The 13,560-nt window shown below is 50.6% G+C and overlaps 8 protein-coding genes across 8 annotated transcripts; 4 read left to right on the plus strand and 4 right to left on the minus strand.

The window, feature by feature from the left end:
• Nucleotides 1-29: 29 nt before the first annotated feature.
• AA0111_g1184 (hypothetical protein) lies at nucleotides 30-1,517 on the plus strand (the record flags this gene model as incomplete). The annotated part of the gene is made up of 1 exon (XM_028645750.1): nucleotides 30-1,517. One exon carries the CDS (start codon nucleotides 30-32, stop codon nucleotides 1,515-1,517), a length of 1,488 nt encoding a protein of 495 aa, XP_028511143.1.
• A 263-nt stretch (nucleotides 1,518-1,780) lies between these two features.
• On the minus strand, nucleotides 1,781-2,471 carry AA0111_g1185 (hypothetical protein; the record flags this gene model as incomplete). Its single annotated transcript, XM_028645761.1, has 4 exons — nucleotides 1,781-2,014; nucleotides 2,082-2,134; nucleotides 2,185-2,374; nucleotides 2,433-2,471. 4 exons carry the CDS (start codon nucleotides 2,469-2,471, stop codon nucleotides 1,781-1,783), a joined length of 516 nt encoding a protein of 171 aa, XP_028511144.1.
• Nucleotides 2,472-3,145: 674 nt separating this feature from the next.
• Nucleotides 3,146-5,285, plus strand: AA0111_g1186 (hypothetical protein; the record flags this gene model as incomplete). Its single annotated transcript, XM_028645772.1, has 3 exons — nucleotides 3,146-3,425; nucleotides 3,510-3,929; nucleotides 3,994-5,285. 3 exons carry the CDS (start codon nucleotides 3,146-3,148, stop codon nucleotides 5,283-5,285), a joined length of 1,992 nt encoding a protein of 663 aa, XP_028511145.1.
• Nucleotides 5,286-6,011: 726 nt separating this feature from the next.
• On the plus strand, nucleotides 6,012-6,380 carry AA0111_g1187 (hypothetical protein; the record flags this gene model as incomplete). Its single annotated transcript, XM_028645784.1, has 2 exons — nucleotides 6,012-6,306; nucleotides 6,355-6,380. 2 exons carry the CDS (start codon nucleotides 6,012-6,014, stop codon nucleotides 6,378-6,380), a joined length of 321 nt encoding a protein of 106 aa, XP_028511146.1.
• A 215-nt stretch (nucleotides 6,381-6,595) lies between these two features.
• Nucleotides 6,596-7,979, minus strand: AA0111_g1188 (Sulfite efflux pump; the record flags this gene model as incomplete). The annotated part of the gene is made up of 2 exons (XM_028645795.1): nucleotides 6,596-7,759; nucleotides 7,809-7,979. The coding sequence occupies 2 exons, from the start codon at nucleotides 7,977-7,979 to the stop codon at nucleotides 6,596-6,598; spliced, it is 1,335 nt and encodes a 444-aa protein (XP_028511137.1).
• Nucleotides 7,980-8,239: 260 nt separating this feature from the next.
• AA0111_g1189 (hypothetical protein) lies at nucleotides 8,240-8,380 on the minus strand (the record flags this gene model as incomplete). Its single annotated transcript, XM_028645806.1, has 1 exon — nucleotides 8,240-8,380. The coding sequence occupies one exon, from the start codon at nucleotides 8,378-8,380 to the stop codon at nucleotides 8,240-8,242; it is 141 nt and encodes a 46-aa protein (XP_028511138.1).
• Nucleotides 8,381-10,025: 1,645 nt separating this feature from the next.
• AA0111_g1190 (hypothetical protein) lies at nucleotides 10,026-10,965 on the plus strand (the record flags this gene model as incomplete). The annotated part of the gene is made up of 2 exons (XM_028645818.1): nucleotides 10,026-10,343; nucleotides 10,396-10,965. The coding sequence occupies 2 exons, from the start codon at nucleotides 10,026-10,028 to the stop codon at nucleotides 10,963-10,965; spliced, it is 888 nt and encodes a 295-aa protein (XP_028511432.1).
• A 253-nt stretch (nucleotides 10,966-11,218) lies between these two features.
• Nucleotides 11,219-13,191, minus strand: AA0111_g1191 (ATP-dependent rRNA helicase; the record flags this gene model as incomplete). The annotated part of the gene is made up of 2 exons (XM_028645829.1): nucleotides 11,219-12,953; nucleotides 13,001-13,191. The coding sequence occupies 2 exons, from the start codon at nucleotides 13,189-13,191 to the stop codon at nucleotides 11,219-11,221; spliced, it is 1,926 nt and encodes a 641-aa protein (XP_028511431.1).
• Nucleotides 13,192-13,560: the final 369 nt, after the last annotated feature.

Here is a 13,560-nt window from a genome sequence, read left to right on the forward strand (position 1 = left end):
TGACGTCTCAAGGCCCTGCAGCCAATTCAATGTCATCAAATGGATCTCAGCCTGTGCGCACGTCGTACGATACACCTTCGCTCGCCGCTTTCAAGAAGCAAATGGATGTATTTGAAGAACAGCATGTGCCAGCGTACTCTAATGCAAATCCCAACGTGGGTAGCGAAGACATCGAGGCAAGCGGTTCAAGACATGCGTACAACTACAACACTAGGTCAGAAAGTCTCTCCAGTCATAAGGGTATATCTCGTATCAAGCCTCTCTTCCCTTCTCCTCGCGTCGGTGCACAGTCTTGGGACGAGAGCAAGAGCATTTCACAGCAACATATGGTACCATGTCAACCTACTCCAGCAGCTAGATCCTCGCGAGACAGCGCATGTTTTGAGAACTTGTTCCGTCAACCACCTACATCTAGCGTACCTTACATTGTCGCCCCATCCCCGTCACCAACTAAACTCGCGCTGTCCCAGAAGCACTTGATACCTCAAGCAGCAGACGAGTTGTTCCGACCAGACGTCAAAGACATCCACTCAGATAATAAGAAGGCTACCGGTCTGCCAACTTTACCCGCATCATCCTCAGCTTTGTGGGAAGTCGATTTCCCGGGCTATACCCCCGCCCTACTCACCATCCTCCTGACCTGGTCGCACGCAATGCAGTCCTTCTACCGGCGCCTTCCGGACCCGAAGACCTTCCCCATCCATGCCGCTTTTCCACGCCGCATTACTCCACCAGCCTACAACCGCCTTATCTCTGTCGGTTTCTACGACACTAGCTTCATTCCACACAAGGAGATCCGGTTCCTGGGCCCAGGCGATATGGCTGAAATTGGCTATGCAGAGGTTGATGTCTTCCGCAGCAAGGAGGAAGTTGTCACTTTCAACGCGCAGGCGCAAGAACACCCTTTAAAGTCGCAGGCTATGAAACGGAGATTGGGCACCGAATCCAAACATGGAGAGCGAAAAAGAACATTGGGAGTATACTGGGATCAGATAGATCTTGCGGATAGTGGAGAAGGACGATGGGCGTATGTTCTTATCAAAGAACATGCGATTTCAGAAGAGGAAACTGCGCCGCACGTCATGCTCGCGTGGCACCTTTCCGCTGTTACCGACACATCGACTCGTCTCCACACCGTCTTTCCCGACAACCATGAACCTATTCTCAGCAAACCACCTGCGACGCCTGCACCACCTGAGCAGCCGCTAAGAGGCTTGGCCTCTCTACAGAACCTCATCAGCCCGAGCCGTGGCCAGGAGCATCTCCATCGTGAGATTTGCTCTGTCTCGAGCAGTGCAGGTTCAACGGAAGTAGAGGAATCGAGCATCCTGCCACAGGAGGGTGCGCAGACGCTGAAGAGAACGGTTGTGAAATTGGAAAAGGCGGGAAGCATACCACTTATTGAGGGATATCGAGTTGATCTGAAAGAGTTCAGGGGTTGGTTGGATGCGGTGAGCAAGGGAGAAGGGAAGGTCATCGTCTGGAGGGAGTCGCCGCCTCTGACCTCACTTGCGTAGGGTTGGTCGTCCAGGACGCGCTCTGCGTTGCGATTCGGTTCTGAAGGATGACAGCAGGAGTGGAGAGTATCGATACCCAGGATATATGGTCGGAGAGAGGTCGAGATGGCTTTACGCTGTTGTGCTACAGGTAATACAATGTGAACCGTTCCCTGAGATACACAGTAGCCGTTCTGAAGCTAGTCGTAAGTCTGTCCTTGGCTGCTCTTGTTTGAACCAGTCAAGCCTACTAGCAACAGCTCTTTGGAAAAATTGCGATTACACTACCGAGGCATGAACTTAGTTTGATCCTTCATCCAATGGTTCATGCACTTTCTTAATTTTTCCAACACGACCTCTTCATCCATCGCAGGAAGCCCAAGCTGAACAAGTCGCCTGTTACTTTCTGCGGCAAGTTCAAGTCGTATTTCTTCGGGAATCTGCGTCCAGCAGCGGAGGTCTTCTCTTTTCGCATGGATCCCTCGAAATTTTGCATCAATCGCCTCGCGAAATACTCTCTAGAGATTTTGTCAGAACCAGGACAGCGCTCGACTTTATTAAGCATATTCACAGCATCATACTCACATGGGGGAATTTTGTCCCAGCCATATTCTGCCAATCTTTGAAACGATCTGCAACTGTATTTGAATCAGCAACAAGCTATATTGAACACTGTAGATGTGCATACAGCGCTGCATGTGCCGTAGCGAGGGCAGGACTGATGATACGCGCCACTCGATTCCCTGGTCATCTACTGCCGGAAGCTTGCTCTTTCGCATGGCATCCTTGATTTCTTGGAAGATATCTTCCTTCTTTTTAGGATCGAGTTCTGACCATTTGACGCCTTTAAAATCTTTGCAAACTGCGAGCGAGATGTGCTGAGAAGGAGTTAGTACAACGATGTCATAGCAACCAGTTGCCAGGCGGGGAAGGCACCAAAAAGATTGGCCATTGTCTCTTTGACAGGCCCATCATTTCTCTAACCTGTTTTCTATCCGTGCGCCGTGGAATATGGGTTCCAGTTCCAGCTGACCAAAGAAAAGCGGTGATCCTCATCGCGCGGGTTGACCAATACGCGATATTGGCAACATCGCACGCGCTAGATCTGCTCAAACTATGGAGATGTGTACCACAGATACAGATCACTTGTAGTCGAGTCTTGTGGTGCCGATGGTACGGTTGGAGTTTGTGGGGAATGCATACAAGTGTTCAATGTCCGCCGTTCTGCAAGTGCAGATATCATGATCCTTGCGTTAAACTATCTCCGGATGACGCTAGCGGCTTAGTGGCGAAAATCAAGTCGGTCCACCACACAGCGGCATGGCGCGTCACGGTTAGCTCAGTCCGGGCGCGTACATGTCACAATGCTCCAGGTTCGAGAAAGTATGCCTAGCCAGCCGTTTACCGCGTCTGCTCCAGCCAAGCAGGGTTCTCATCCTTCGGCGAAACGCCGTGCCCACCGCAGGCTACACCATGTCGGACGCAAGGGAGGCATGGTTGCATATCTTACGCCCCGTCCTGCATTCTTGGTACCTGAGTACCAAGTTACTTAGGTACTGGGGGACTTCTTGAACGCATTCCTTCTCGATCCGCCGTTCCTATCATTCTCAGAGCTCTGCCCACTACATCTTACCGCAACTCTGAACGTCATGGCGTACGAACCTGTTGGACACAACATTAAAGGTCCGCGTGTGTCGGTGGAGGACGCGTTGAGCATCCAATATGATGCTGGGTCGTATAGCAACAGCTTGGATGATTCACGAGATCACGATGGGGAAGACGGTGTGAAAGACAACAAGGACACATCTCACGAAACACGAGTACAGAAATGGCCATCGCGTTCACAGAAAGTAGCGACGATCACACCGCTGAAAGTACTGATCATGGTATTTGATGTGGTTCTGGCATCGACGCCCATTATGTTTTTAGGTGAGTTCCACCAGTCTTGGCATGTCATCATTCCCTACTACGAACTGGGAGTAGTCACATGAAATAAGTGCTAATACTGTATAGCACTCGCTTTGATCGCTGTTAGGCTGAACGGAAAAGAAGTGTCAGACTATGGTCATAAGCTGGAACAAACCCTACTTCTTTCGCCGACCATATTCCCTCTTATCTTTGCGGCTTTGATGGGAAGGTTCTTTCGACACCTTGGACTTTGGCTGGCTCAGCGAGGCACAACTCTTGGCCGTCTTGAACAACTGATTGGCTGCCAGTCCGTCTTCTCCGCACTCGAGCGTCAGATTTGCCTGAGGTCTTGGTCTATGGTTGGGCTAGCATCTGTCTTGATTTGGCTTCTTTCGCCAGTGGGTGGACAGTCCGCGCTTCGGCTACTGAACCAAGAAGTTGGAGACATTCATTTTACTAGCCAAATACGCTACATGAGTCCTATGACGATCATGGATTCTATGATGAGTGGTACCTCTTATGCCGGTAAGTGTACATATACGAACACGGTATGAGACACCCACTGACTTTATACCTACTCTTTTCACAGAACTTGGCCGTAACACCTACACGCCCATTACGCTCGCAGCTATACTCAGCAGCACCAGATACCAGAGTACACCCATGGACCTATGGGGGAACGTCAAGCTTCCGCTCTATCGTACTATCGAGAACAGCACGCCTGATGAGTGGAAGTTGGTCCCCAACTCTACCGCCGCCAATGTTACTTACGCTTCTCTGATTGGTATTCCGGTTGTTGGACCACCATCTGTTGGCTTCACCTCTTTCAACATAGAAGCTCGACAATGGGATTTGAAGTGCCTGAGCAACGAAGGGCCAACAGACAAACCGGCGGATTTCACTGATGATTTCTCATGGCAACTCCAGATGTACAACGATACACAGCCGCCTTGCAGGAGCAACGCAACAGACTGTCCCACCCCGTGGTGTTATGGCTACCCCTGTCCGATTCGGAGTGAATCTGTCGCCCAAGATAGAGAAGACAAATTCTCAATAGCCAACTGTGAGCTTTCGTTCGAGAAGTATGAAGCTGGAGTGCGCTGCAACGGGACATCTTGTGCCGTCTACAAGATGAGAAAGTTGGGATTGCTCGATGAAGGCTATCCAATTGGTTACGACATTGTTATCCGGAGATTCACCTCGACCCTACTTGGAGTAATGCCTAGCCTTGACTTCTACAAGACAGAAACGCCAAGGTATCATAAAGGCTCGACGACCATGGAGAAATGGATAGGTGATCCATCCAACTTCATCGGTCTAGGCTTTGTTAACGTCGAACTTTACAAATTATCACCACAGGCTTTTGGCGAGCGATTGACCATCCTGTACAACACATTCTGGCAATCTACTTATGGCACGCGAGCGCTCGGTGGAAATTTGCCAGCATCTGTAATGGAGACTGCCTGGTTGAACACTACGCAGACCACCGACTCGGTCTCTAGCGTGAAATTCGTCGCGACCGATGCCGACGTATTGCAGAAAACAAAACCCATCTACAAAACGAACTGGAAATGGCTCACAGCGCTACTGGTTTGCTCCATTGTACTGCTAGCTGCGGCCTATTCGGGACTTGTTCTTAAATATATCACGCTCGTACCGGATATCATCGGTTACGCATCTTCGCTGACGCTGTTGAACCCTTATTTCCCGACCCCTACAGGTGGAACTACGCTGAGTGGATTGGAAAGAACAGCGTTGTTGCGCGACTATCCCGTACGAATAGGGGATGTTTGCCCAGATGAGGCGGTAGGCGCGATAGCGTTTGCAAGGTCCGATATGGGAAGTGTGGGAAGGTTAGACAGAAAGCGATGGTACATCTGAGATCGTAAGACAGTGAAGGAATCCAACAATTGTCACAGTTGTAATGATCGGAAGGATGGATATGTACCATAGCGTTGCACGAAGCTCAACTGGTGCGTCAGGTCCCGCGACAATCCGCACGGCGCCTGCATGCCTCTGTTATCGCCTATACAGCTCGAACCGATGTTTCCGACGTGGTCAATGACATTCTCGAACACTATAGCGTATCACATATGATAACGACGCAGAAAGGATCACCATACGAAGCAACGCGAGACAAATGACGCCACGTCCACGCGGCTACCGAAATCCAGGACGATGGCTGCAAGCAGCTGTCACCGCCTGTCAAGCTTGAGCTGTAAACATTATCGTCTCCAGCAGTAACTCAAGTGGTGCAGTTGTTTTATCGCGTCGCCGGTTATAAGGCAATGAAGCATTTGGTGTGTCGGTTCCAAGACTTGCAGGGTTTCAGGTGCCTGAGGCGCGACCATGGAACATGAACACATCGGCATTGCAGCTCTGCCTACTCATTTTGCGAGCCGCGTTGAAGATACAGATGTAGATGCTGTGAAAATATATATAATGAGAGGCTTTTGATAGAACTCCATCATCAAGCTAACACTCATTCAACTTACATTCACTTCGTGTCATTCTCTTCTCCAGCGCTCGGCCGCCCCATTCGTTCAATACAATATTAAGATACCCAATTTTTTCGACAGTCTATACCGTGCAATCCATTCTGCCAAAATGAAGTTCACCAGCACCCTTCTTGTTCTCGGCATCGCCGCTCTTACCAACGCACGCGCTGTCTGGGTCCGCCAGAACAATGCACAAACCTTCACCGGCGCTCTCGGTGGTGTCGCAGCCACACCTGTACTCGATTCCGGTATCGCGAACCGCCCCTTCAGTGTGAAGGGCGACACCTTTGTCAACCTTTCAGGTGCTCTGCAGCGGTCTTGCGACCAACAGTTCAACGGCTGTGCGAACTTGGCCAATGGTGGAAATGGAAACTTTTCCACTCAGGAGTGCCAGGCACAGAAAGGTTAGTTAAACAGTGCCGAATTTTGGAGTTGAAGCTAATCAGTGGTAGATCAATGCACAGCTGCAAGCGCCTGAGTGGCCTAGCACAGTGTTCGCGATAGCGTATCGGAGGGCTTCGGGGGTTGCGTAGCCGTAGGACGAAGAGCAGGAGGCTTGGTGCTTTGCTCCAGGAGGGCTGCACAGCAAATAAACTATTACGACGAAATGCAACGCGATATATGATCATTTTCCTCGTACCCGTTTGTTGTCTTCACCCTGAAACAGAATATTGCCACCATAGAAAGACATGGTCATGTTTGCACTGGCCCCTTCTCTTTCTCGGCTTCATCGTGTCCTAAAGAATCTTTTTTGGGTAAGTTTTTGAGGCATGGCGCGTTGAATAGACGGCCGCTCCATGCACCTCGTGCCGTCCCAACAGCTACCACGCACCATAGTAGAATGACGGCAACAGCAAAGATCGTGCCCAAAACCCTGAAAAACAGACTTGGAAAGATGTTTCCAAGTTCCATCGTACTAAGCGCCATGACACCAAGAGGAAAGGTGAACCCCCACCAGCCCATGTTGAACGGGAACGGGCGTGACTTGTAGATAGATGCCAAGGCAAAGCAGAGCCAAGTCAGCCCAAACGCCCACATTATGAGTGCTAGAAAAATCCCGATAACGAAGAAGATATCACCTGCCACAGGAATATCTGAGAAGAACTCCGTTTCTGGAAATACTCGTCGGCTCACCATACCAAGATATGTAATCGAATAACCGCCCATACCCAACGGACCCAGCGGTAGAAAAGACGATACAACAATCTCCCGTGGTGGTAGTTTATGCAAAGCCAGACGTGTATAGTACATGACTAAGACAGTCATAGCCAGTGGCGTAGACATGCCCCACATGACATATGATGCGATGATTGTACCAAGAGCATGTTGCGGGTTGGGCAGGTGCTCTGCGACTCTGGCACCAGTACCGGCCGCAACGATAGACGCGGCGATGGGTAGTAGTTGAGCTGCAGTAATACGATCCAAAGCCTGTCGGTCGGATGCAGATATCAGCAGAATGGTGAGCGATATCGTGACAGACACAGCGACTACAGAATCGATCATCCAGCAAACCCAAGCAAAGGTGGTGGCCCAAGGCCCCCAGTATGGAATACATAATGAGCACCAAGCTGAGATGAGGGTAGCAAACCCCATCGGGATGGTTCCAAGAAAGAGCGAATTGACGCTGTCCGCAATCATAACGGACCATATCTCAGGGTAGACAGTATATCGGAAGACCGAGACCGAGAAGGCGGATGCGAACAAGATAGTATTGAGACCGAAGAAGATCACGGCAAGCCAATAGAGCCAGTCTGCTTTGAACGGTATAGCCACGAGAAGTAGAGATACTATCCCCGTGCCCATAGTCACGGAGAACCATGACGGCGAAAAGTTTCGGACGATCCTCCGCCACCCGACCTACGTTTGTTCAGCGCAGGATTCTGGTACCGTTTCATCGAACACATACATCGTACTTGGTCAGCTCTAGAGGTGTGGGCGTGGCTTGAGAACCAGTAGATTGGGATTTCGACGTCGTTTGGCCTTGAGACTTGAGGCGTCGTATGGGAGCCCGCTGTGCTGCAGGCGCAGTCAGAGCAGGGTTGTCCGATGCAATGCGATCCAGCTCGTAGTCATCCATGTACGCGACGACGTATCGGATGTGGCACAACAATGAAGCTGCTGCGAGATGCTATTTGCAGTAGCGCAACGGTTCGCCGATGACGACGGTGTCGCGGCGCCGTCGCAAATCAATGAGCCCAGATTCAATCACGTGGGCAGCACGGACCGATCGGTTTCACACGCTGAACCGCGTCGAAAACCCACAAATCTCACTTCATCTGATTTCCAAACCATATCTCACTGCTCCTGGTTACGTCAGCTTCCTTCTCACGCCTCTGCTCACGCACATTTTGGTTCCGCAAGCAGCGACTTCAGCAGCGTACCGCACTCGCGATCCTTCGGTCTCGCTTCCGAACTTCCGTGTGCTGCTGGACCCTGATCTTCGACAGGCGCATCAGCACATTTGGCACCCAGCGACATGCCAGGCTTTTTGGATCTACCCCTTGAACTTCGAAACCATGTATACGAGATATTACTTGGTGAAGAGCTAGGGCGATCTTTCCGTGGGGTTATGGTGGTGTCAGAGCATTATGTGAGGAACGATCTACCGCTTCGGTGCTATCGCGGCTTACTGCGCGTATGTCGCCAGATCCATGGAGAGTTTAAGCAGGCAATTCAACATTTGGTCGCCGCAAAACGCCTAAACTATGAATTCGACATTACATTTTCGCATGGTCGGCCGTACTTCTCCTTGAGCTGGGTTCAATTTGCGGCGCTTTCGCCTACCTTCAACCAACTTCTCATCAATGTCGATTTGCGCACTCGTGAGCCTCTCCGAGACGGGCCTCGCGAGTCCTTCGTACCCCATGAACATGAGCTGGCTCATCTGTTAGAACATTCCCCTACTTGTTTTGCCAAGCAACTCTTCGACTACATCGCCATCTTCCTGAAAACGCTCGCGAATCTGCTGTTTCAAGGCAACCCTCACTTCAGTGTTCTGTACACCGAACGCATGATACTCAATTTGCGTACCCCAACAAAAGTGGTTGCGCTCGGAGGAAATGGTCATAACCCCATCACCTTATCACGGAGGCTTCGCGTCGACCAGATAGAGGCTCGCAAATTGCATAACACCATGCGCAACACCCTGCAGACTACGTCGAACAACTTTAAAGCGTTTGATGCAAGTCGCTGCGACCAGCTCTTTCCGTTAATTCAGATTGGATCACTGCGATTCGCAACTGAAGGGCAAATTTGGGGCGAGGGACACAATTTGGTGCTTGCTCATGATGACTTTCAGTGGCTGCGATTCTAGATATCTCGTGAGCTCTGGAGTCATCAAATCACTTCGAGTCACAACCAAAGTGTTTGGACGAGTCTACAATAGGCGCACTGCCATCACTCACGGAAAGCCGAAGGCTCATTAGGGTAGTGGCACGTGTTGTGTGGTTTGCGCAGACGGACTTGGTCCAGGAATTGGCTATAGCCAGTTTCGTGACTTGACCCTGCATGTGTCCGTGAAACATAGTCTCACTAATGGCTCTGTGCACATTGAGCTGCAGACAGGTCGTTTAAGGACTCCAAAACAGTCAACAAGAAATATTTCCGCACAGGACAGCACCTGACATCATGTGCTCTTTCATCACGCACTCCTCAATAAAGGCCAGCCTCCCAAGATCAAACACACGTTCAAACATAGTCGTGTTATATGATTCCACCAGTAGTGCTGTTAGGCGCTAAACACCTGCGTGCGGGAGTAGAATATACTCTATTGGATTACGTTGAGGAATTCCAGGCAATTCAGTGGACTTTGAACTATCTTGAAACTAAGGGGATAAAATCAGAAAGCGACTGCTAGATTTCTACGGCCCGCCAGCAGTGAAGTCTCGTCGGTCTGAGAGCGCTCGCGATATAGTCGTGACGTATCGCTGCGTCCAATGTCGCGCACCGCAAACGCTCAAGAGCCACTCGCCCACAAGCCGGAAAACCTATCACAAGTGCTTCAGTTCCTGTGACTTGTCCTCTTGTTCTTTATCTCTCTTTCCAATTTACTGTCCTTTTATCCTTCCTCCAACCACTTGGCGCTCATCATCCAAACCAAATGTGTAATGACACCAACGCTTTCATGGCAATCAAAGTCACTCTTCACTGCCCTTCGACCGAAAAGACTAAGAAGGATTTCATAATCCAGAATCCCGACAAGCACTTCAATCTCCTCTACGATATTCGTTCGATATTCAGAACCAACTACGCTGCGGTCTACGACATCCGCGCCAAACCAATCGATAACCTTCGCAATTGCGTATCGGGACAGATTGTACAAGTCGCTATCAGTCGAGACGAGACCATGAAATATTACAAGCCATGGAACTGCATCATGTACAACGGCGAGGACAGCGCAAACGTAGACTGGATGACTGATGGCGTTGGACTGGCATGGGAGGTACGGAACATCTGAAAGGAAAAAGAAGTACCAATAGCTAACCGCAAGTAAGGACCTTACCGATCAACAAAGGTGCGCCCACATCACGTGTGTTTCCAGTGCTGGTGCAAACCCCGGTGGCTTCGTTCAAACCAACACCATCCGCATCACGCGCCCATACGCCACCGTCCAAAAGGAAGTACAAGAAATCCTTACCAGTGACTCTGAACAGATGTGTACCCAACACGATGTCGGTACGGCAATCTTCTACAATTGGAACTGGAAGTGGGAGGTTTTCCTGCGAGCTTCCATGATGCCCGACGACTCCAAAGACATGTCTCCCAAAGTCCTCAGTCTCCTCACCGTCCTTTCGTCTTTTACCCATGGTTCAGCACGTAAGGTGCGCGCCTACATCATTGAGGCCGTCAAGGCGCGTCTGGCTGAACCGGGAGACGGAGGGACTAAAGACCCATTGCTGCAGGAGGAAGATATCGTTCATGTCATTAGTACGCTCTTCGAGAAGGCGGTGAGTCCAAAAGCTAAAGATTACCTAGCTGAAGAAAACAAGGTGAAAGAGAGGGCGCGGAAAGAGACCTGGAGCATGAGCCGAAGACCAGAAGGCACGAGAAAGGAGAAGACGTGACATAATGTGGACGACCTTACTCAGCGGCTGGGTGGGGTTTAGAAAGAAAGTCGCAAGATCTGAGCTTCAAATGGTCATGATCACTGGTGCATTTCAACCTCTCAGAGGATGAGTAGATAAGGCTTGCAAAGTGATGTCTATCGACTACTGAGAAGTCCGACTCGATAATTCTTGCAATAATATAAGAGCCAGGCGCCTGAATACCCAGAAAACCGACACATTAGGTTCCTTAAACTCCAGGTATATACCGTGATCAATCGCTAAACCCTTCAAACACATCTTCCGCCTCTTGTGCTTCTTTCGCTGCTACCTTCTTCCTCACCTGCTCAATCATACCCTTCACTCTTTGCTCCTCCTTCTTTTCGTCTTCCGTCAACGCTGCCACCCGATCATGCTCGCGCTTCGCTGCTTTCTTCTCTCTTCGTAGCTCCTTGAGCGCCTTCTGGTCCTTCTGCTGCGTCCACGCCGAGGCCTTCTTATCTTCTGTGACGTATCGCTTCTTGCCCTCGGCCTTGTTTGCCTCGTATTCGCTCTGCTCAGTCTGTCGTTGCTGTTCCCGCACTTTGTCCTTGTATGCATAGGTGCTGAAATCCATCTCCACCCCCAGACTTCGGTCTCCTTCCCACTTTTTCAGTTCCGGCATGCTGGGTAGCTTGAGCAGACCCCACGCGTTACCATGCTCTGCCCAATCGAGGTCTGGAATACGGAAGATGGAACTCGCGGTGTGCTTGCTATAGGCACGGACCCATGAAACGAACCCCCGCTGTGCTTTGTCGAATAGTGCTCTGTCGGACTTGACTACCTTCCGTATCCGGTTGCTCATGGCTGCTGCTTCTTCCGCGGTTACTGTAACATCAGGCGTGGTGAAAGGCGATACAGGGGTCTGCCGAACTCGGAGGAACTCAATGTAATCCTCTTCTCGTCCTGGGCTAAGGAATGTAATGGCCAAACCCTTGCGGCCTGCACGACCTGCGCGACCGCAACGATGGATGAAAGTCTTGGGATCGCTTGGGGCATCAAGTTGAAGAACAAGATCCACCGAGGGGATATCAAGACCACGTGCAGCGACATCTGTGGTGAGAAGGATAGACGGTGTGACGCTCTCGACGAATTTGATGAAGTTGCGATTTCTGACTTTGTCCGGCAGTTTGCCGTGCAGAGGCACGATGGTGTACCCTTTGAGGACTTCGGGTAAGATATGTTGGAAGTAGTCCACCGAAAAGCATGTCGCCAGATACATGATGGACTTTTGCGGCTGTGGTTCTAAGGATGAGAGTACTTTCTTAATTGCAGGTAGCTTGTGCGAGGCGGGTACGGTGAGGTAGGACATTTGCAAACTTGCTGGTGTTTTCTTGTCTTCGATGGCGCCCATCTCTCCTGTTGCACTATTGGGTGCAGCTCGCGCCTTGACTTTGACTGCAATACGAACAGGATTTCGTAGACCAACACGAATCAACTGGTCGACAGCCTCGGAAACACTAGCACTGAAGAGACCGGTTCGACGTTGCTTTGGTAGTCGGGAGAGGATCTTCTGTAGGTCGTCCTTGAAGCCAAGATCTAGAAGACGGTCGGCCTCATCCAGCACGAGAGCATCGAAGGATGACTGTGAGCAATGTACATGCGGTGAGGAGAGGAGTTCCAGTAGACGTCCCGGTGTCCCGATGAGTACGTTGGTAGATGACTTGAGAAATCTACTGAGGTCCTGAGCTGGCGTTACTGATCCTCCAAGAAGGAGCTGGGGTACGACCCTGAGGGTTCCTGGTGGGAAGGTCGGCTTTGGTGGAGCATCGGCGTCCTCCATATCGGTGTCTTCATCCTCGGGATCCAGTAGGGCTGCGGAGGGCGCATGAAATCTCAGAAGTGATGAGAGCACAGTGTGAATTTGTGTTGCAAGTTCTCTTGTTGGTGAGATGATAATGGCACCTACGTGATGCTTCTTTATGGGCGCATCGAGCCGCAGCAGACGCTCAACAATGGGTATCAGATAACTAGTAGCTTGTTAGATCAAAATGGGATTTCGTGCTGCGAATCTTACGCTAGAGTTTTTCCACTTCCTGTAACGGCTTCGACTACAACATCAGAGTTCTTCATGAACATGGGGATGGCAGCATGTTGTACAGGCGTAGTTTTCACAAACCCCATGGAATCCACAGCCTCGAGTATCCATTCTGACAAGGCAGGCGTCAAGGCGCCAAAAGATCGATCTGTCTTTGTTTGGGGTGCCATGATGCACGTAACACTTGTGTTAATGTTTTCTGAAGCTGCTGGAAAGTCGCGACGGCCGTACGGAAAAGTCGCGCGAACTCTGAAATTTTAGTGGAGCCGCGCACAGCCACATTATGCGCGCCACAGTCATGCGCCACACGTGCCCACTGGCAGACACGATTGATGACACGCGAGATCGTCACTTGTCACTGTCTCGAATGCATCTGCCAAAAGCTTGTGTTGGCAAGATACGCTGCATTCCAGCTCACCTTTCTGCTATGACAACACACTTCCACCCCCTTACAACTGGAACCTGATCGCATCGCCAAGACGGATCCGCAGCCACGCTGATCATAGGCGCATTCGCGAGAACCGGATCGTAACTACATG

This window comes from Alternaria arborescens (genome assembly GCF_004154835.1).
Source record: "Alternaria arborescens strain FERA 675 chromosome Unknown contig_2, whole genome shotgun sequence".
Classification (NCBI taxonomy): Eukaryota; Fungi; Ascomycota; class Dothideomycetes; order Pleosporales; family Pleosporaceae; genus Alternaria; species Alternaria arborescens.